General features: G+C 40.1%; 2 protein-coding genes across 2 annotated transcripts in view; one reads left to right on the forward strand and one right to left on the reverse strand.

Annotated features, from left to right (window-relative positions):
* The window catches only part of LOC109841129 (PI-PLC X domain-containing protein At5g67130), a 26,700-nt gene extending 19,254 nt beyond the window's left edge, over positions 1–7,446 (reverse strand). Inside the window, exons 1-5 of the mRNA XM_020409999.1 lie at positions 7,280–7,446; positions 7,075–7,197; positions 6,466–6,603; positions 6,287–6,385; positions 5,882–6,185 (exon numbers count right to left, since the gene is read on the reverse strand). Coding sequence (XP_020265588.1) covers positions 5,882–6,185; positions 6,287–6,385; positions 6,466–6,603; positions 7,075–7,197; positions 7,280–7,369 — 754 coding nt within the window. The 5' untranslated portion in view covers positions 7,370–7,446. The remainder of the gene's footprint in view (positions 1–5,881; positions 6,186–6,286; positions 6,386–6,465; positions 6,604–7,074; positions 7,198–7,279) is intronic.
* LOC109842560 (probable phytol kinase, chloroplastic) lies at positions 10,051–19,855 on the forward strand (the record flags this gene model as incomplete). The annotated part of the gene is made up of 6 exons (XM_020411421.1): positions 10,051–10,347; positions 12,903–12,970; positions 13,088–13,219; positions 13,296–13,411; positions 13,489–13,603; positions 19,555–19,855. Coding segments are annotated over 6 exons (912 nt in total), but the record flags the coding sequence as incomplete, so codon positions are not given.

A 21,878-nucleotide genomic window follows, 5' to 3' on the forward strand; every position in this document is an offset into this window, starting at 1 on the left:
GGCTCCTTTCCTTTTTTAGATACAATTCTCCGAACCACGGCTTCGAATTCCAGTTCGGAAAGTTTCTTCTTCGCAAGAGGAGTGTTGGCGGCTAAAATCCACCGGCAGTAGAGGAAAGTTAAGTGAAGACCAGGCTCAGCGACAGGCAAACTAAACTGAGCTCCGGTACAACCGGCAACATTCCAGAACCAGGCTCGTATCCCATCAATAAGGCTTCCGCAGGTTATCAACCATTTGTTGGGATTCCCGACGTAGAGTTGATCGTAGCCGAATTGTCGCGCAAAACGGCAAGGAAAATAAGGCTCGATTCTGCAAAGGTTCTTCGATCGGAAAACATTATAACCTGATCGAATGTTCATGAGCCAATGGAAGCTACCCGTGTCGAGAGAAGTCCTGTTGGCCCCAGGCATTTCCTCATCAACGAGCGTGTCATTATAGGCACCAGAAAACCGAGGGAAACACTTGTAAAATTCTCAGCACTTAGCATTTTTAAACTGCCTCACCCTGTCAGGCCACTGTCGGGAAGGATACAACCACTTACATCCTTCTAAGAGTTGCAGCAAAGGAATTTCGGGATCAGACACGTCAGGTGCTGACATCATGTCCGCTCGATGGAGAACTAGCCACGCCATTAAATAGGTGTACGGCAATTCGACGCTCGACAAAGGAATCTTGGTTGAAGGCTCAACACCCACTTTGATAAAAGTGTTAGCTAGGTTACTGTTAGCTAGGTTACGCAAACCGCTATGGAGGTCAGCAATCATAGCGGAGAGTAAGGATAACCTACCTCCAACGGCTAGTTGCACGGCGGGAAAGAGAACCTCAAGAGGAAGCGCCTCGGAAGATTGATGCGGCACTACACATCTCTTTAGCCATATAGCCAGATAACCAGAAAGAAGAGTCGCAGGCTTCATTCTCTTGGTGGATTGCCACAAGAAAGTGCTGAATTTTGTGCCCCTAAGAAAACCGCCTTCAGACGACTCAGTTCTATAAGACTGGGCGTTAATCTTTGTAATTAGCCCATTAACGTCAGAAGGGGTCAGAATCGGTGATTCACAGACAGCGTCACCGGTCGGGCTCTCGAGGTTCTGAAACAGGTAGTCGGCAAACTGTTTTAAACTGACTCGAGCCGCCTTCTTACTCTTCAATTCGATCTTGGCTATTGCCGTCTGATAATGACAAGTTAACTCCCAGATAATGTCATAAGCAGGAGAGCCAGCCTTCTTCATCTTCATAAGCTGACGGTTGTTGGGAAAATATTCTTGATAAGGAGTATTCCCCAATGGCAGTCCGAATACCTTCATCATTTCGTGGAGCGGAAGCCCTAACTCCCCATTTTTGGTAAGAAATGTATTGGTCTCCAGAATATAAGACTCGAACAAAGCAAGAAAATGATCTACACTTACTGGGAGACCATACATATTGGCTCGGATGGGAGCATATAATCCCAAATTCCTCAACTCCTGATCCCAACGACGGAGTACATAGTTGGTCATTCTAGCCCACCATTTGTCGGGAAAAGAATGAACCCATCCATAACACCTGAATTTTGGGATGGGAAGTTCTCGGCCAACCCGAGCGAGTCTATTCTTTACTGTATTGGCCCTTATCATCAGTTCGTTCTGGGGCCCGCTATCTGGTCCAAATAGCCCCGGGTGAAGACCACGAATATTATGCCTACCTATGGAGCCAGGGGCACTAATATCTTTACCAATGAATCCGCAATGAATGCGCTCATGGTCTTCTGTCAAGTGCCACGTCATTTTCCTCGAAACAGCCAAATTCCTTAATTGCAGAAGTGAATACTGTCGAGGGAATGGAGGAAGGAATAGAAAAGCACCTTCGTGCTCCTTCAACCAAATTTCAGGGCCACGGCAGAGAATGTCTGGATCTTCTATTGAATCTCCGAACAGATAATCAGGCTTCTTCAACGGTTCGGTAGAATCTCGGGTTGGAGTTAAGGGTGAGTCGGTCAGCAAAGCACGCAGAGTGCGACGACTTCCTTCACGAATCAATTCAGGAACGCTGTCATCACAACCCTCACTAAACTGATGGGCTTCTCTAACCAGGAAGTCGCCGTTGAAGGAGGCGTGAAGAATACCGCTCTGGCCTGGGTCTTCTCTATCAGAGAAGGCCACAGAGGGAAAAGGGACTGCAGGAAAGAGTTCGGAAACAGTTGAATAACAAAAGTCTGACAGACCCAAAACCCTCGTCCTAAGTAACCGCGACAACGACTAAGTCCTCGCGTTACCGCGACAGCACACGTTGCCGCGCTCATCCGCGGAAGTACGTGCTGCCGCGGTAACTGAATGGCACCCTTTGGTTTCGAAAAACAAGGGTTTGAGCCAAAATTGTATTTTGGTCGTGGTACTTATCTTGATTGAACAAGATATGTAATTCGCAGTGTCAATCCTCTCGATGGAGGATGTCAACTCTTCCCGGATGCCCCTCGAAGGGGGCAAACGAGGTTATACAAGCAGAAAACAGTAATTTTGAACAGAGGAAGGGTTAAAAAATCACCTCCGAATGAAGGGACAGCAGCCTCCACCTCCTCCGACGCCTGGGCTACAGATTTGCCCTTGGGAGCACGAGTCTTCTTGGGAGACATTGTGAAATCAACCTAAAGAATCAAAAGTTAGGTTTTTTATGTTAGATCTCAAAAAAAAAAAGAAATCAGAATAAAACCCTAATCCATAAACTATGGGTGAGGTTTTACCGAAGATCAAGAAGAATCAAGGCTGGAAAGTGAAAGAATCTGAAAAAGACCAAGTTCTGAGGAAATCACCCGAAACCCTAGATCTCGTGCAAAGGGGAATCAACCAAATATGAAGAGGTGAAAGGGGAAAAGCCAAAGAAAGCCTTTTATAGGGTGTTTGAGGAGGTTTCGAACTCAGAGAAGCGGGAAAAAATGACCCGAAGAAGCCCAAAATCAGACTTATAACCTGACGGGCCGAAGCGCTGCGCGGCACTCGACACTGTCGCGCTCGAGCGCGACAGTCTATGTTGCCGCACTCAAGCGCGACAGTAGAAGCTGCCGCGGCAGTTCACTCTGACGCACCGAGGCACTGTGCATACACAATAATTCCTTGGGTGTTTGAACACGTACATCTCCCTCTGTATTTGGAATACATTCCCAGACACTCCAATAGAGTATATGAGTATAAACTATTTCTCCAATCTTCAACAACGGTTCTGATTCAAGACTTCGACGACGGCCACGCGATAAACGCTGCACCGGAGGAATCTTAGCTATCCTACAAAGTACTGAATAGACCAAAAGATGAGGAAGTCAAGAATTGAAGCCATTCACAGACCATTCTGCACAATTTCCTCAACAAAGCACTGGAGAAATTGCAAGGAAAGCTTATCATATCCAAAGTGTCCCAGACCACTCTCTAAAAAAATGATGAGTCTGAGATACTTTGGAGGGGGTATCTGTAGGTGTCAAAAAAAAATGCTCATAGATATCCGAACACTACTCAAGGATGAGAAAAGAGCAGTGTGGACACAACGACAAATACACCAACAAGCGAGCCAGGGTGACATGCCTTAGGCGCGGCAGTTCAGAGTGTCGCGCCTTAGGCGCGGCAGTTCAGAGTGTCACGCCTTAGGCGCGGCAGTTAAAGGTGTCGCGTCTTAGGCGCGGCAGTTAAAGGTGTCGCGCCTTAGGCGCGGCAGCTCATGAGGCCGCGGCTATTATGGGGGGTGATGTGGCAGTTATAAGGCAGTTATTCGATGATTTTTTGAAGTCCACGTGGCGGCGTATCAGAAATAGAACGTGTGCTGACGTGGACAAGCAGTTAAACCACGAAAAGAGTGGTTAAAGGTCGTGGGAGAGCGGTTTCAAGCACGATGAAACGTGCTGGTAACTGCCTCTTTGGCCGCGACAGCCTATACTGCCGCGCCAATAGCCGCGGCAGTGTAGACTGCAGCGGCCAAAGAGAAAACATCCAGTCGGTTATTTTGCCCCCGTTTCAACTGTGTTGCACTTAGACCCCTATAAATACCTCCCTAGACACGAAATAAAGGACAGAGAGCATTTTGGAGCAGAAGAGACTTAAGCCTTTGGTGATTTTGAGGAAGAAAGAGAGATTTTCACCTTTTGACAAGCATCATTCGGTGATTCCTAGAGATCTAAGCTCAGACTTGATCTTTGAAAGAGCGGACATCTTACATCGATAAGATATTCGCTTTCAAATCTTTACTTCGATAAACGAAGGAGAGATCCCTAAGCACCCTCACGATCTTTGAATCGGTGGTCAACGAGCCAAAGCACTCACGGCACAGGCAAAGTCCCACAAAGCAGGAGTTGATAAACAATTTCTGTGTTATTTTCTCGAAAGTTGTATTTTCGTTTATTTTCATTGTAATTTCGTGTAAACAAATCAAAGTTTAATAGAATCGACAATGGAGTCAACCTTCGCTGAAAACAATACCATGAGGAGTGATGCTGCTTACTCGGTGCAAACGCCCATGAATCAACATGGTTCTCTAAAAGGGGCTGACCAGTTCTCTCTAAATGAATTATATATCTATACTCCTACTAGATGTGGACTAGACACATCTCCCTTTGCTATCTTGACCACAACATCCAATTTGTGCAGAAACAGACAAAAGAAAATGACATTATATACATTATTTGCTAAAATAGAAGATACAATAAGATAAAGTAAGCTGGCGAAAGTAGTATTGAAAATTGTTCCAATTTGCTGCCGTCTTATGCCTCTATCTACTTACTAATTGATTTATTCGGTCTGATTGAAAAATTGAAAAGAACTTTCTAGCTTGTTGTAAGAACATCCATATCATGTTTCAATCCGTGTACATAGAAAATGATATGAAAAAGTAAAGATCCAGATGATGCCTCACAGCAAGATCACTGTCAAAAGTAATGAATATGCAAGCTATAGGCTATAGGTAGTAAGAGGGTAGAGTAAAAGAGCAAGATGTTTGACGTATGTTTAACTTTAATTCACGTGGAATGACTTAATTCTGGGAAGAATAAGCTGGAAGTTGACAGAGCTTTTGGTAGAACTCATAACGTCCAGTAAATAAAAACAAATGTGGAGTTTACATTGAGTTCCTGAGGGGCTAAGATCTCGCAATAAGCAATGGGTACAAAGTTAACGAGCCATGGGGGGGGGGGAAGGATTACTATACAAAGTTAACGAGCCATGGGGGGGGGGGAAGGATTACTAGCAGCTTGCGATAAAAACAAGATATTGCAATCTGTCCAACGCTCAAGAGGAAGGATGGAACAACGAAATTCTTGCATTATTTAAACATACTTTTGCCAGCCCCAAGCCCATATAAAGGAGGATGGTCACAGCCAACATACTTTTTGTTGAATAAATGTGGAATGAATCCTTCCAGGAAGTAAAGGAATTCAGAGACATCGATCATCGGGGATAATGAAATGCCATTGAAATTCTACACATTCCAAAGTCCTTACAAGACATACTAATGCCCATAATTACATCCAAGAAGTATGAACAAGTAATTCAAAAGTTAACATGTGCATCCAGAGTTTTAACCCATCTTTCAACTTCTCTGCCATGAACTTAGCAAGATCATCAATAGTTGCTGGTTAAGAACTCAAGGCTTCTCAGGCCAGTGGCTGTGGTTCGTACCATGGAAACAAAAGATCTTAATTATCAACATATCAAACTAAAAATGCGCTAGGTAGCCACTGAACAACAAATCCAATTTATTGATACTGATTGATACATCCTGATTGACAAAGCCTCTAAGAATGTAAAAATGAGATTATATTTCATAAATGTTCTAACATATATGGAAAAAAAGGACAAACATATGAGATAAATATAAATGACCAATAATAAATCGAAACTAGCTAACAGAAGCTATCATGAGAACTTACGCTCATTTTCCACCATGTATCGCCACTGATAAGCAATCCCTTCATCCGCTTCCTTTGATGCAATATTAGTGAAGACCAACAACCGGTGGTTCCTTGCAACCATATCCGACACACTCGGCCAATCTTTACCATTAGCAGGCATCGCTGTCACAGGGTACCAATACGTAGTTAACCCAGAATTTGTAAATAGCTTGGTCAACCCCTTTGGAGCATGAACATAATCTTCAATTATTATAGTCACAATCTCCAAGGGGTTCTGGGATAAAAAAGCTTCCACCTCCTTTAAAGTATTAATCGCTGGTTCCTGATACCAAAATAAAAAAAACATAAAAATTAAAAAAAATCTATGAATATAAATCGCACATGAATTGTTTGTCAGAATTCCTTAAAGAAGGAGCAACTCACAAATGCAGTGAAGTTGTAGCACTGCCCTTGAAACGAGTGGCAGAGCCAAACATCCCCCTCGAAATCATACATATCAAGCATCAATCCCCTAACACCATTCTAAATCAATAATCAAGTCAGAAATTAAACTACATACCATACAAATCAACCCACAAAAATAACCCTATAAAAAGCAATACCCTCAGCTGATTCGTGACGGTATCTTCTTGATTATAAAATGTAACCCTCGGAACTCCAGTAGAAGATGGCTCACCATCAATCGAGAACGAATTGTGCGTCATTATCCAAGTATACTTGTTAAAAGGCAAGTCCTTCACCTACAGAAGATCAAATTTTTCAAAGGGTTACTTGCACTTAATTTAATGTCATAAAGTCCAACAATTGTTCATCAGAATTTAAGTTAGCCGGCCCCAAAAAAACCAAAATTTCAGCACTTCTAGTTTCAATATCTTCTGTATCATCAACGTACAGAATTTTCTATAAAACCTAAATCCCTTATTTCTCTTCAGCTATTTAACCCTAAACCCATTGAAATTAAACATTTAATCTATTTCTTCACTTTTCCAAACACACGCCAATTAAATTTGGCAGTAAACCGTAGCAATCGCAAAACAAATTTCTGAGTATTTAAGTTAAAAGTGGTAAATTTTTAGGCTTTTTTTTGGCAAATTACACCCCATCCTATCAAAATCGAAAATGCTAAAAATTTAAGGCATAAAATTGCAATAAAACCCTTTCAAGAAGCAAAACCCTAAAAAGAGCCGAAATTGAGAGGTGGTAGGGTTTACGATCGAGGCGGGCTGGTTTGCTTGCCCTCGGACGCAGATGGGCTGTTTCTTGCCGGCGGCGGCGCACTTGCCGCAGTAGAGTCCCGCGGAGCAGTCGTCGGCACGTGAGCAAGAATCAAGAAGCTGGAAGAAAGCAGTTAAATTTAGTCGATTTTGGTTAGGGATTGAGAGGGGAAAGCACGTGACCGAGGACGCGGGGGAGTACCTGGCACGCGCCGGAGGAGCAGGCGGCGGCGGGGGAGGGGACGAGGAGGAGAGAGAGGAGCAAGATAGGGGTAAATTGGTAATTTCTCATGGATTTTTAAGGGTGAAATAATGAGAGCGAGGGTTTTTTTGGGGAGAGAAGGGCGGGAGAGAGAGAGAGAGAGAGAGTGAAGTTTGGGATCGGTGGGATAAAAAGGCAAGTTGTCGGCTCCTGTGTCTTCATGGAAAGTGCTAGTTAGCCAATAAGCGTAAGTTTAGGGGTTTAATTAGCAAATATCCAGTTTAAAACCTAAATTTGCAAATTTTATAGATTGACGGGTATATAATACATACATAAAAGAATGCCAGAGTTTGAACAGAACATAGAAAAAATATGGGTTTTTTTCCGTCTTCATCAAAATCATTTTTGAAATAGGTCGAATCAAAAGAAAGTGTTTTAGAGTTTTTTATACGTAAATTATTTCATAACTAGATTTAGTTTCCAGTTAATTATATGTTAAATTTTGCTCAATTTATGATTTGAAATGTTCAAATTATTAACGTTAGTTACAAATGCCTAACGCGTATTACTTTTTTAAAATAGGCCGAATCAGTAGAAAGTGTTTCTAAAGTTTTTGTACGTAGATTATTTTATAAGTAGATTTAGTTTCCAGTTAATTATATGTGAATTTTTGCTCAATTTATGATTTGAAATATTCAAATTATTAACATTAGTTACATATGCGACGCGTATTTTCCAATTATAAATGTAATTGATGATGGCTTGGATAATTCAAATTGTTAATATTAGCTATCAAACGGAAGGTTTATTCGTAGATTATGATGGGTGTTAGGGTCCTCAAGCTTCTTGACGGTTAGTTATTGAGTTGACAGTCATGTCCTGTACATGAAGAACACATAAGAGATTGGAGTTAGGATCTCCGATGGTTCTTTCGACGATCAAGTCAGCTTAGAGTTTGAGTGAAGAAGTAAGAATTAAGTCCTTGGTTTTTTAGTAAGAGAATTGCTTACCCTAGGCAACAGATATTAGTTTCCTTTTATAGCAGATCAAAAGGGTGGATAGGTAACTTCGGCCGAGTCAAGCTCACAGCTCAATCGTTATCTGCTTTATAGGTGTCGATCGCAGTGGGCGGTGAGTCACTCAGGCATTTAATGTGAGGGTAATAGAGTGTACATAGTGCTGACAAGGTCCGATGAGTCATAAGGACTTTCTGGGTTGGAGCAATGATGATTCTGATCACACATTTAATGTGATGGCAATCGATTGTCAGTGGGGAGCTCAAGGATACACCGTCTTCCATTTTGTCTCGTTGGAGGTCAATAAACACCGTCTTTTTAGTCAGCTTCGCAAATTGTCAACTTGAAAGGGTCGAGTATCGAGAGTTCGGTTAGCCGGAATGATAGGCCGAGTGAGGATGCTTTTCATCTTGATCTTTCCAGTAGTTCGATAAGTACCGCCTTTTTAGTCGGTCTCGTAAGTTCTCGGTCAGGTTGGGTCAACCGCTGAAGTTGTTGGAGTCGTCCCTCTTCGAATATGGCTGATTAGGCATAGAGTGTGATGCACGTCAACTTCCTACTGGGGATTAACATTTAAACTATTTGCATGCTGTAACAAAAAAATTAATTAAGAAAAATTTAGCAAACAGTGATCGACTAAAGACTAAACCCACCAATAAAGCGATAAAAAAATCCCACCAATAAAATGATTTACATATTAAAAAATCTCCAGTGATGGTCTTTATCAAATTTAAGATGATTTTTTTTAATGTACTTTAAAAAACCATTTTAAATATTATTTTTTAGGGAAAAAACCCAAAAAAAGGTTAATTGCATATTAGTCTCTTAAATCAATCTTAACTGTCAAATAATCCCTCAGATCTTGTTATCTGCTTATTAGTCCCTTAAATCTTCAATTTTCTTGCCAACTCGTCCATGATGTTAGGAGGCGTTAATAATCGGTGTTAAATTTAAAAGAAATTGTTAGATTACCCGTTATACTCCTACCCATATTAACTCTCTCATTTATAACCCCATTTACCCAGTTCTTATCAGGTTTAAACTCGAACACACTTCTCTAAAACCCAAATCCACTTACTCTTGCTTCTCCAATGGCCCTCTACCTCCCCATACCCAATATTGAGCATTTTAGAATAGTTAGATTCCCTCTAAAAACTATAAAATCTTCTAAATTTGCAATGAACACCATTTCTCTTCATGTCAAGGAAAAAAATTGAGATGTTGGGTTAATGTTTAACCCAACTGTGGTTGGATTAGTTAACAGAATTTCTAACAGAAGGACAATTTCGTAAGAAAATTGAACATTTAAGGGACTAATAGGCAAATAATTAGATACGAGAGACTACCCTGCAATTAAGGTTGATGTAAGAGACTAATATGCAATTAACCCAAAAAAATACAAACAAAATCGGACAAATTTTTAAAACCATCCGGTTTTGAAATTTATTCCCAAAAAAAGACCTCTTTTAACCTTAATTTTAAAAACAGAGCTAGTTGGATGAAACTGGGTCTGTTTTTGAAAAAAAAAATTCAAACTTCACTGGAGTTGAACTCCCGTGAAGTTTTTTCTCATAACAAAATTTCACGGGAGTTGAACTCCCGTGAAGTTCGGAATTTTTTTTTTTAAAAACCGATCCAGTTTCAACCAACTTGGTCGGTTTTTGAAATAAAGGTTAAAATGAGCCGTTTTTTATAAATAAATTTCAAAAGTGAGTGGTTTTAAAAATTTGTCCAAACAAAATCTGTTCACGGTGATCACCTACTCTACTGTCCCTTATTGTACGATGGTTTCCCTCTTCTTCGTTCACCCAAACCTACCCGCCATCAGACCCTCATCCACCCGCCGCCACGCGTCCTTTCTCCCTCCTCTCAAACTCGCCGCCCTCCGGCGACCTCCGCCACGTTTCTCCGGACTCCGCCGCGTCACCTCGGCCGCCGCCATGTCATCGGCTTCTGGCGCAGGACGGTGGGGCCACTGCCCTAGTTTTGGCCGGGGCGTACTCTCTCGTTCTTGCCTTTGATTCTCTCACCAAGCATAATCTAATCGAACAGGTCCTTTTCATTTTCATTCCTCATTTTTTTTCCGGGAAAATATTGGATTTTGAGCTTGGTGGGGACTTAAACGAGGTAAAATGATGTAGGACGTTTAATCTGAGTTGGAGTCCATTTATATTAGTAAATATAGATTAGAAAATAAATTCAATTTTAGAGTCAAATTAGATTAGGAAACAAAATCAATTTTGATGGACAAATTTTCAAAACCGATATGTTTTGAATTTTATTCCAAAAAAAAGACTCATTTCAAACTTAATTTCAAAAACCGACCCAGTTGGCTGAAACTGAGTCGGTTTTTAAAAAATAGTTTCCAAACATCACGGGAGTTGAAGTCTTTTTATATAACAAAACTTCACGGGACTTCAACCCTCATGAAGTTTGGGAATTTTTTTTAAAAACCGACCCAGTTTTAACCCAATTGTGTCGGATTTTGAAATTAAGTTTGAAACGGGTCTTTTTTTAGGAATTTTTTGGCAAACAGGGTTTTCTCTATTATAAGGAGTCTTTTTATGATAGAATTTGATACTTTTTTTTGTAATTCTAGTCTTACTAGGAGTCTCATTTGATACTTTTTATTTTTGTAATTTTAGTCTTACTAGGAGTCTTATTTATTTTTTTATTTAAGAAGAGTCATGTAACCCCAAAGGAGAATAACTTTTCATCAATAAAATTTTTCTTTTTAATATTTTCTTCGTGGATTCGAAGTTCTTCGTGGATTCGAAGATCGTTCTTTGTGGATTCAGAGAACATCCTTGGTGGATTCCAAGGTTATCACTTCCGCGCTGCGTCAAAAAAGAAAGATTTTGAGTGGAAAATGAAGTAAAGGAGCTTCATTGGTTTCGATTAGTGCTCAGTGTAGTGCTGTTGATGATTCTTGACTTAGGATTTCCGTTTTTGGGATGACAAATTGTTTTGTAATTCCCTGGAGACCATTGTAATTACTGTAGAATTTGGTACCAATTTGTTCTATCATCGTAATGTGTTTGTTAGATTGCATGAGCTAATGGAAAAGCTTGGATTTGTCTCCGTTTTTTCATGATTTTTCTTCATAAGTAAACTGATGTGGGGTTGCATAATGTTCATTATGTGGTTTTTACTTCAGAATATGCGCTTTTAACTGTCACATTTCTGTATTCTTGCAAGAAATGATGAAATTAGAACAAATTTGAAATAAGCAATGTTTGAATACTTGGGAGGATAGTAAAACATCGGAGGGAGGTAGATACTGAAACAAAAGAGAGATGATTTGTATGTAATAGTTCATTTCATTCCTTCACAAGAGATTTTTTATACACTCGGACAAAATGAACGTGCATAATGTTTCCAGGTGTGTCGGGCACCAAGTATTCATCGAGGGAAGGGCTCTGGGGTTCGTTGCTAAATGTTTTCTGATCAAATTAGCTAGTTTAGTGTTTGCTTGGTTTGAAGTTGACCCAGCCATATAAGCTAATATGACCCAGCCATATAAGCTAATAGTACAAGTCAAATTCCTATTTGGAGTGGGTTTATTTCTGTTAGTGACCGTTATACTGGATTATAATACTGCTCTTACCTTGGTCGAAACCCAAATCTAATTATTTCACTCTAATCTTATGGACCTTTTGGGAATCCTTTTCCCTGCTTCAAGCTTGCATAGAGATAAGAGTATTCTCTCTCCCTCTTGTTAAGTAGGAAGTTGTTCCAGGAGCCAAAGCTGGGTTTTTGTCCCCTTTCCAAATCCAAAATGGATTTCCATTTATAAACATGTCTCAGGGGTCCGCTGCGCATGTATTTGACATGTATCAGACATGGAAACATGAAGACGAGGACTGTGTTGGTGATTCGTAGCCACTTCTCACTTGCAATCATGGTAGTTCTTGTAAATATCTGACAACAATCAATTACGTCATCTCATCATGATGAGCCTTGATTTCACGGGAAGTCCCAATGGTGTGCCCAACTTCCTTGTTTACTTCTTCTATGACCATCTCACCTCACCTGGTTGTATCCAAGTGTCTGTAGACATCCATTCTACATACTTTGGTAAAAATCTATCTATACCTTCTTTACAAATTTTCGCTGTTCTTATCCTTAGAAATTGCTTGCCGTCCACTAACATTTGCGGATACCTTCTTTGATATTGGGCTTGTTTTCTTGGATAGTCTTTTCCCCCCAGTGTCAGTCGAAGTTTGTGTAACTTGTGAGGCCTGATAACCTTCTATCTCCATTTATTCCAAGCTAATAAGTGGACATATGTGCCTACATAGACACAATATGGCACAAAAACGCACAAGTAGTTACAGATCAAGAACTCTTGTTTAATTTCCAATTAACTCACTTACAAGTAAGAATTGGTCATTGCTTCTTGTGTCTTTTGCCTTGTATTCTCATATGTCTTGTCTCCAAGTGTCACCATTATCTTATCAGAAAGAATATACAAGCTAGGAATGTGTTCTCATTTATCCATTCTGATAGAATTATTTAGAAAGAATATACAAGTTTGTCCCCCTTTTTTCCTCATTTTAGCTGGATGACTTGCACAATGTTTCTCACTTGTCTCCAATTTAAATCAGAGCTTGAGCAGAAAAATTGTTCATGTATCATCTGGTCTTCTCTATATGTCTGCCTGGCCGTTTTTCAGGTATATTTCCCCCCTCAGATTTGAAATCTTTGGAAGCCTAATTCTGCTATATAGCTTTTCCACCTATCATTTCCCTTTAAATCCTACGGATGTTAGGAACTATTTTTCTGTTTGCAGTTCATCAGCAGAAGCTCGATATTTTGCTGCAGTTGTGCCTCTTGTGAACTGCATAAGGCTCGTCATTTATGGTTTTTCATTTTTTAAGGATGAAGGTCTAATCAAGTCACTTACCCGAGAAGGGAAACCAGAGTAAAATCCTTTGTCATCATTGATCAAAATCTCTACAGAGATAATTTATTTACATCATTAATATATTAATGTGCAGGGAGTTGCTTAGAGGTCCTCTGTACTATGTCCTGGTATTGATGTTTTGTGCTCTGGTGTTTTGGCGAGATTCTCCTGTTGGGATTCTGGTCCTGGCTATGATGAGTGGAGGAGATGGTGAAATTTCCATGCGCCTCAATCTTGCATTATATTCTTACAGGCATTTTTTTCAAATGTGACCCTTTTCCTCGCAGGCTTTGCTGATATTGTAGGGAGAAGGTTTGGATCTTCAAAGCTTCCATATAATAAACATAAGAGCTGGATGGGAAGCATCTCTATGTTCATATTCGGTTTCATTTCCTCCATTGGGTGAGTCATTGAGATTTCTGTTACCCTTCTTATTTTGGGAGTACAGCTACTTATCATTCATGTTGTATTTTGTTAACGCATACACCCTGTAACCAGGGGCGGATATATATATAGTCCAGGGGGGCCACGGCCCCCCAAAGTTTTGGGATCCACCCCTGGCCCCCTGCCTCCAACTTTGCTCTTTTCTACATAATTTTGAGAAGTTTTAGTTATAAAAAATTGCCCCCTGCCTCCAACTTTGCTCTTTTCTACATAATTTTGAGAAGTTTTAGTTATAAAAAATTAGATGATGCTTATTTGAATATTTTCTACATAATTTTTGTCTTCCTCTTTTGAAATATTTTGTAGATATTGACGTTGGCTATACTACTCCTTTTGTTTGGGTTATGGTGTATCTCTTGTGAATAAAATTACATTAAGAAAATTTTTCGTCTATCTTTTGTACGCGGCCCCCCAGAATTGAAATCCTAGATCCACCCCTGCCTGTAACTCCCATGACAACGTTATTTTTTTTTTCCGTTAGTTTTTAAGCCAGAATCTTGTGGCTATGTTAGGAATCTTGTGTTGAAGTCAGCAGAACGTTTTCTCCCACCTACCAATCCCATCAGCCACCAAAATAACAGTGGCCAACAACCCCATCTACCCCCAATGTAATTCTATAAATACCCCCTAAGTTGTGTGTTAAAAATCATCCCAAGCAAGTGAAACAATAAAAAGAAGAGTGAGAGCTTGAGGGTCCAGAGAGAGATAAATAAAGAGTAGTGTAGTGAGATATCTGTGTGTCCAACATTTTATCTCTACTTTTGCTCTACTATTGCTGCGACCCTGCTCTATTAGGCCCCGGGTTTGTCCCAACAAGTGGTATCAGAGCCAACTTAGGGTACTTGTATATATCTACTTATCGTATGCTCTGTGGCTGCCACCAAAGGTGGATCCTCCACATCAGAAAATAAGTTAGATTATCATTTACCCTTTGAAGGTGACGGGTACTATTCACGAGTACGGCACTGTTCAAAAATACGGTACTATTCACAAGTACGGTACTATTCACAGATACGGACACTGTTCATAAGTACAGTTACTGTTCACGTGAAATAGTAAAAGTTGTAGCTCGTGATAGAAGCAAGGCGGTCAGGGATCTACTCTCTCCTACGGTGATCTTATCGGCATTATTGAAGGCCGAAGTTCGTGCTCAGTCAGGGACTGTGAAGCTGGTTGGTCAAGGACCAGACTTGCGTGGAGATACTGAAGCAGTACCACGTCACGATGGCGGATCTGGCAAATACGACTAATACACTCAAGAAACTCAATGGCAATAACTACAGCTACTGGGAGACGTGTATGAAGTCCTATTTACAAGGACAAGACCTCTGGGAGGTCATCGGGGGTGCTAAAACTACAACACCTCGGGAGGCTGGCGAAGTACTAAGGAAGTGGAATATCAAAGCTGGCAAGGCTATGTATGTGCTGAAGACGACAGTAGAAGAAGATCTCGTAGATTACATGCGAGATGACAAAACTCCGAAGGAGGCATGGGATACGCTTGCCACACTCTTTTCAAAGAAGAATGATGCTCGACTTCAACTCTTGGAGAATCAATTAATGACCTTGCAACAGAAGGATCTGACAATAAGTCAGTATTTCAAGCAAGTAAAATCACTTTGTTCAGATATTGCTCAACTAGATCCAGATTCGAAGGTATCTGATGCAAGGATGAGGAGAATAATCATCCACAGTTTGAGACCGAAGTATCACGGTCTCATTGCTGCTACACACGGGTGGCCGACTCAACCAACATTATTAGAGTTGGAGAGTTTGCTCGCTACACAGGAAACCCTAGCCAAACAAATGGCCGGCGTTTCAATAAAAAGTGAAGATGAAGCACTTTTCAGCAGCAAGGAAAGAGGCAAACCAAAAGGCGCAAGAAAAGAGGAGTATGGAAAGGCTGGTGCAAGGAGGCAGCCAGGACGACCATACACCAACAAAACACAACAGCGTGAAGGGCAAGGTGATCGTCAAGCAAGGAGACCTGATAGTAGTTGTTACAACTGTGGGAAGAAAGGACACTTTGCCAGAGACTGCCGCTACAAGAAGAGGCCGGTAGAGGGCAATGCTGCAACATTGCGCAGATATCAAGATGATGAAGAAGAATGGGATGCTCAAGCATCCGTGGCCATCATTGAAGATGTACCAGTTGACGAAGACGAGGTTGTTGGTATGGCGCTAACCTCGATTGTAGAAGAATCCAAGTCCGCATTTGCAGCAGTTTCAGATCAAGAAGAAATCAGCTATAATAAAGATTGGATCGTTGATTCTGGCTGTTCCAATCACATGACGGGAGATAAGGAGAAACTTGTCAAGATGAAGGAGTATAAGGGCGGCCGAGAAGTTGTGATAGCAAATAATTCAAGATTACCTATCACACACATCGGAAAGACTGCATTTACGCCGCGCTACAACCCGAATCAGATACAACTACAAGATGTATACCATGCACCGGGTATGAAAAAGAATCTTCTATCTGTTTCCCAATTAACAGCTTCTGGAAATTATGTGGTATTCGGGCCACAAGATGTAAAAGTCTATCGAAACTTGAAGCCACCAGGAGAACCTGTCATGGAGGGACGGAAGGTAGAATCTGTCTATGTGATGTCGGCAGAATCGGCATACATCGATAAAGCCAAAAAGAATGAGACGGTTGATTTGTGGCATGCTCGACTTGGCCATGTGAGCTATCACAAGCTCAAAATCATGATGGAGAAGTCAATGTTGAAGGGTCTTCCACACTTGGATATACGTGGAGGGACCGTATGCGGAGGTTGTCAGTACGGTAAGGCGCATCAATTACCGTATCACGAGTCACAGTTCAGAGCCAAGGAACCTTTGGAGCTTGTACACTCAGATGTATTTGGTCGAGTAAAACAAGAATCAATCGGTGGGATGCGGTATATGATCACTTTCATCGACGATTACTCGAGATATGTCTGGGTTGATTTTATGAAGGAAAAATCTGAAGCACTCTTCAAATTCAAACAATTTCGAGAAGAAGTCGAAGTAGAACTCAGCAAGAAGATTCGTTGCCTACGCACAGACAACGGGGGCGAGTACACATCAAAGGAGTTTTACGACTACCTGAAGCAGCACAAGATTCGACGACAGCTAACGTGCCCAAATACTCCGCAGCAGAATGGCGTAGCCGAAAGAAAGAATCGTCACCTCGCCGAAATTTGCAGAAGCATGCTTCATGCCAAGAACGTACCAGGACGTTTTTGGGCGGAGTGTATGAAGACTGCGGCGCACGTGATCAATAGGCTACCACAACCGAAGCTGGGGTTCATGTCACCTTTTCAGAAGTTGTGGAATACCAACCCAACTGTAAGCCATTTCAGAGTCTTCGGTTGTGTATGTTATGTCTTTGTGCCTGATCACTTACGCAGCAAGTTCGATAAAAAGGCTGTAAGATGTATATTTGTGGGGTATGATAGTAAAAGAAAAGGATGGAGATGTTGTGATCCCACAACCGAACGGTGCTACACATCAAGAAATGTTGTGTTTGACGAAGCCTCGTCTTGGTGGACTCCACAAGAAGTTGTGCTCCCAGACTCTAATGATTTAGAGGATCAGTTGCAGAAGAAGCTGGGGGAGCCAAGTCAAGAAGAAGGACTACATCAATCAGAGAAGACAGAATCAAGCTCTCCATGGAAAACCGGTGTTCATCAGATAATATCAGAAGAGGAGCGTCCAAGCCAGATGGAGAATATCGAAGAAGAACCAACTGAACAACTTCGAAGATCAACAAGACTCAGAAAACTGAATCCTAAGTATGCTAATGCTGCCATTATAGAGGATGTGAAGGAGCCATCTAGCTTCGAGGAAGCATACGAATTTGCTGAATGGAGACAAGCAATGGAGGAAGAAATTCAAGCTCTTCATCAGAATCAAACTTGGGAGTTGGTGCCAAAGCCCAAAGATGTCAAACCTATCTCCTGCAAATGGGTTTACAAAGTCAAGACTCGACCGGATGGGTCGATTGAAAGATACAAAGCAAGATTGGTTGCTCGAGGATTCTCTCAACAGTATGGACTGGATTATGATGAGACATTCAGTCCAGTTGCCAAGATAACAACAGTTCGAGTTCTGCTAGCTCTAGCAGCCAGCAAAAGTTGGAAGCTTTGGCAGATGGACGTAAAGAACGCTTTTTTACACGGTGAGGTGGATCGAGAGATTTACATGGAGCAACCTATCGGTTTTGAGAGCAAGGAAAAAGAAAGATACGTTTGCAAACTAAAGAAAGCTCTCTACGGATTGAAGCAAGCTCCGAGAGCTTGGTATGGCAAGATTGGTGAGTTTTTAATTCAAAGTGGATACTCTCTTGCCCATGCAGATTCTAGTTTATTTGTCAAACAGACTGGTAGTAGACTAGCAATCGTGTTGGTCTATGTGGATGACTTAATCATAACTGGAGATGATGATGCGGAAATCCAAAGAACGAGGACAAATCTCTCGGTTAGGTTTCAAATGAAGGAGCTTGGAGAGCTCAAGCATTTCCTCGGATTGGAGGTCGACCGAAGGAAAGATGGATTATTCTTGTGCCAAGAAAAATACGCGAAGGATATGCTGCTCAAATACGGGATGTTCAATTGCAAATCAATCTCAACACCAATGGAGACAAATCTGAGGCTGTGTGCACATGAAGGAAAAGATTTGGAAGATCCAACTATGTATCGACAACTAGTTGGAAGCTTAATCTATCTAACTATGACAAGACCAGATATTTCATTTGCAGTTGGTGTGATGAGCCGATACATGCAGAAGCCAAAGAAGACTCACTTAGAAGCAATCCGAAGGATCCTAAGGTACATCAAAGGTACAATTAACTATGGTCTCATGTATAAGAAAGGAGAAGAATGTGCGGTCTATGGCTATTGTGATGCTGACTATGCTGGAGATCATGACACTCGAAGGTCTACTACTGGATACATGTTTAGTCTCGGCTCAGCGGCTATATCTTGGTGCAGCAAAAGACAACCAACGGTGTCACTGTCAACTACAGAGGCAGAGTACAGATCAGCAGCAATGGCAGCTCAGGAAAGCACGTGGCTTTTTCAGTTAATGAGAGATCTACATCAGTCCACAGACTATTCAGTAGCTTTACATTGTGATAATCAGTCTGCAATAAGATTGGCAGATAATCCAGTTTTTCATGCTAGGACAAAGCATATCGAAGTACATCATCACTTTCTTCGAGAGAAAGTTCTTCAGGAGGAGATTGTTATGAAGCCGATCGGGACAAATGAACAAACATCTGACATATTCACCAAAGCACTAAGTACTTCAAAGTTTTCAGAATTTCGAAGTCAGCTTGGACTCATGGATAGAAAAGTCGCTGCTGAGGGGGAGTGTTGAAGTCAGCAGAACGTTTTCTCCCACCTACCAATCCCATCAGCCACCAAAATAACAGTGGCCAACAACCCCATCTACCCCCAATGTAACACTATAAATACCCCCTAAGTTGTGTGTTAAAAATCATCCCAAGCAAGTAAAACAATAAAAAGAAGAGTGAGAGCTTGAGGGTCCAGAGAGAGATAAATAAAGAGTAGTGTAGTGAGATTCCAGTAGCAGAGAAAGAAAGAGAAGAAAGAGAGTATTTGTTTTGAGAGTTTAGTGTGTTTGTACTACTAAAGAAATAATAGCAATATATTTCTTAGTGTCCATCGCTCATCTCAACTCAACATCTTGTGGCTATGTTATTTGCAAACGTTGAATTCTGACAATCCTGATTTCCAAGAGAGTTTAAAAACTAACGAGTAAGATAATGATGTCATAAAGCTCAGGGATGTATATATGCTAATAAAATAGAATACAGTGTGTATCTAGAAATAACCTTGACATTATTATGTAATAATTTTTGAATTTGTGGTGTTATTGATATCTATATTCTCATGATTTAGGATGCTCTATTATTTTTCGGCTTTCGGATGTATCAACTTGGACTGGGGGAATGCAGTGGCGATGGTAGCTTTGGTTTCCTTAGTAGCTACTCTTGTGGAGTCCCTTCCCATCAGTGATGTTGTAGATGATAATATATCTGTACCATTGTCAACCATGTTGGTAGCCATGTTGGCTTTTGGTTAAATATCCTATCATTGACATTTTTTTTTTTTGTTATTTTGCGAGTATTTTGGGAGACGATTAAACAAATTCAATTTTGTTTAGCTAGAATCAAAAATTTCCAGTAATTGAAGCCTGAAAGGTTGGATAAAGTTGATGAAATTCAAAGAGACCTTGAACTCCTACTTGATCAAGCAAGGGATTTTCTTAAGGATCGATTAATCTCATAGAATAAATAAACATATTAAAATTTATTTTAAGAGCCCATATATGTTATATTACTAGCTTTTATGTACGTGCATTGCACATGATTAAATATCATAATTATTTATTTTTAGTCTATTTCCTTACTAAAATTTGTTCTTCGATTTTAATTTGATAGTTTTTGCTCACTTATATCTCTAAAATTTAATATTGTGATTATTTATCTTTTTTCATATTTGTTTAAATGGGCTACACCCAATTTAAAGTGTCATGTTGATAATTGAATTGACATGAAACCAACGAGAAGTTAATTTGAATATTCATGTTATTTGGATCGACATGAAACAAAGCTTTACCTAATGAAGTATAGCGTCGCAAAAGTGAAAAAATACTTAAAAATAGCATTACAATAGCAAGAGGAATAATTAAAACTAATAAGCTTAGACAATTGTTTAGAAGTGGCTAAAATGACACAAAAAAGAATATGGATTTTCTTCCTAATCATTAATATACTTCATTAAAAACCATAAACTAAATATTATTACTAACTCTAGTATAATTTTATATGATAAAAGCATCTACAAAATAAGTATATAAAAATATTTAAAATTTTGTAAAAACCTGTTGCAAATATTCCAAATTTTACTCAAAAAGTTAGGCTATTCTATAAAATATCAGGAAAATATTGTCTTTTATCCTTTCTGTTTCATTTTCGATTGAGTCAAGATCAAACCTTCTTCACTTTTGTCTTTTTCTAGGGTAATTCTGCAGTGGTGTCTTCATCATCTACGTCGATTGTGACATCATACTGGACCTGGATTTCTCGTGATATTATCTTTCCCTGGTCTCATTCATCTTTTATCTTCCCATCTAACTTCACAAGTAATTTGAACGAGAACAAATGTTAATGAGAACAAATGCTAATTTCATATATATGACAATTTTTCTGTGTTTCTAATTCATTACTTAAGTTAAGTTAGGATTGACCTATTTTTTCTTAGCAATGAATTCTTGTGTTGTGCACACAATAAGAGATTCTACTGCGTCAAACAGTATTACCTTTGCAATGTCCTAAGTCATTAGAGATTCTACAATATTTAGCATTTGGACACTCGTTACTAACATCATATCCACCTTATTGTGGCCTTTACAAGCGTAAAGCCATAGCTTAAGTCTATTATAATTGGTAGTTATATTTTCCTTAAAGATGCAGTAGCATATCTGGGTATTGGTAAATTTTTATTAGGTTTAATTGTGTGAATTATAGAGTATGTTTTTTAAGATCATACCTTGTCACGCCCCGCTTCCCAAAATACCAGGGAATCGGGACGTGAACAAGCCCGCGACGTATTAGATTGAGAAGAAATATACACTATCTTTTTTTTCCTTCTCTTTCTTTTCTTCTCAATCCAATACGCTAAGCGTCTAGAAACAAATACAAGAAGTCACAGGTCCCCGATCACACATAGCAAGAATATAAAGACAACCCAGAATAAAAATAGACATATCATCAATGGTAAATCATCCCAAACATAAAATTCGGGTCAACATGCCCTTATACAAAACTGAACAAAAGAATACTGGAGAGATACAAAATACATCGATCAATAGAAAAAGAATGAACTACAAAAGTAAAGTGGAACCATCAAGAATAGGCTTCGACTCCTTCTTCTGCTCCGTCTACAAGGCACTCCTGTTGAGGATCTTCCGGCTCCTGGCGATCTCCTAGCTGAACCTGTTCTTCTCCTAATTCTGACGTACACCAGAGAAAATAGGTGTACGTCAGGTGCATGACGCACGGCAAGATCCGACCCCACAAAGAAAATAGGAACGGCCGAATGACCAATGCAATAACAATAATAATAAATAGAAACATGCAACTGGAATACTAACAAGCTAGATGCAATCCATCACTAGAGTATAACGATCATAAGAATCCATAATCATCCGCGTAACAAGG

Source organism: Asparagus officinalis, chromosome 5 (assembly GCF_001876935.1).
Source record: "Asparagus officinalis chromosome 5, Aspof.V1, whole genome shotgun sequence".
NCBI classification, from domain to species: Eukaryota; Viridiplantae; Streptophyta; class Magnoliopsida; order Asparagales; family Asparagaceae; genus Asparagus; species Asparagus officinalis.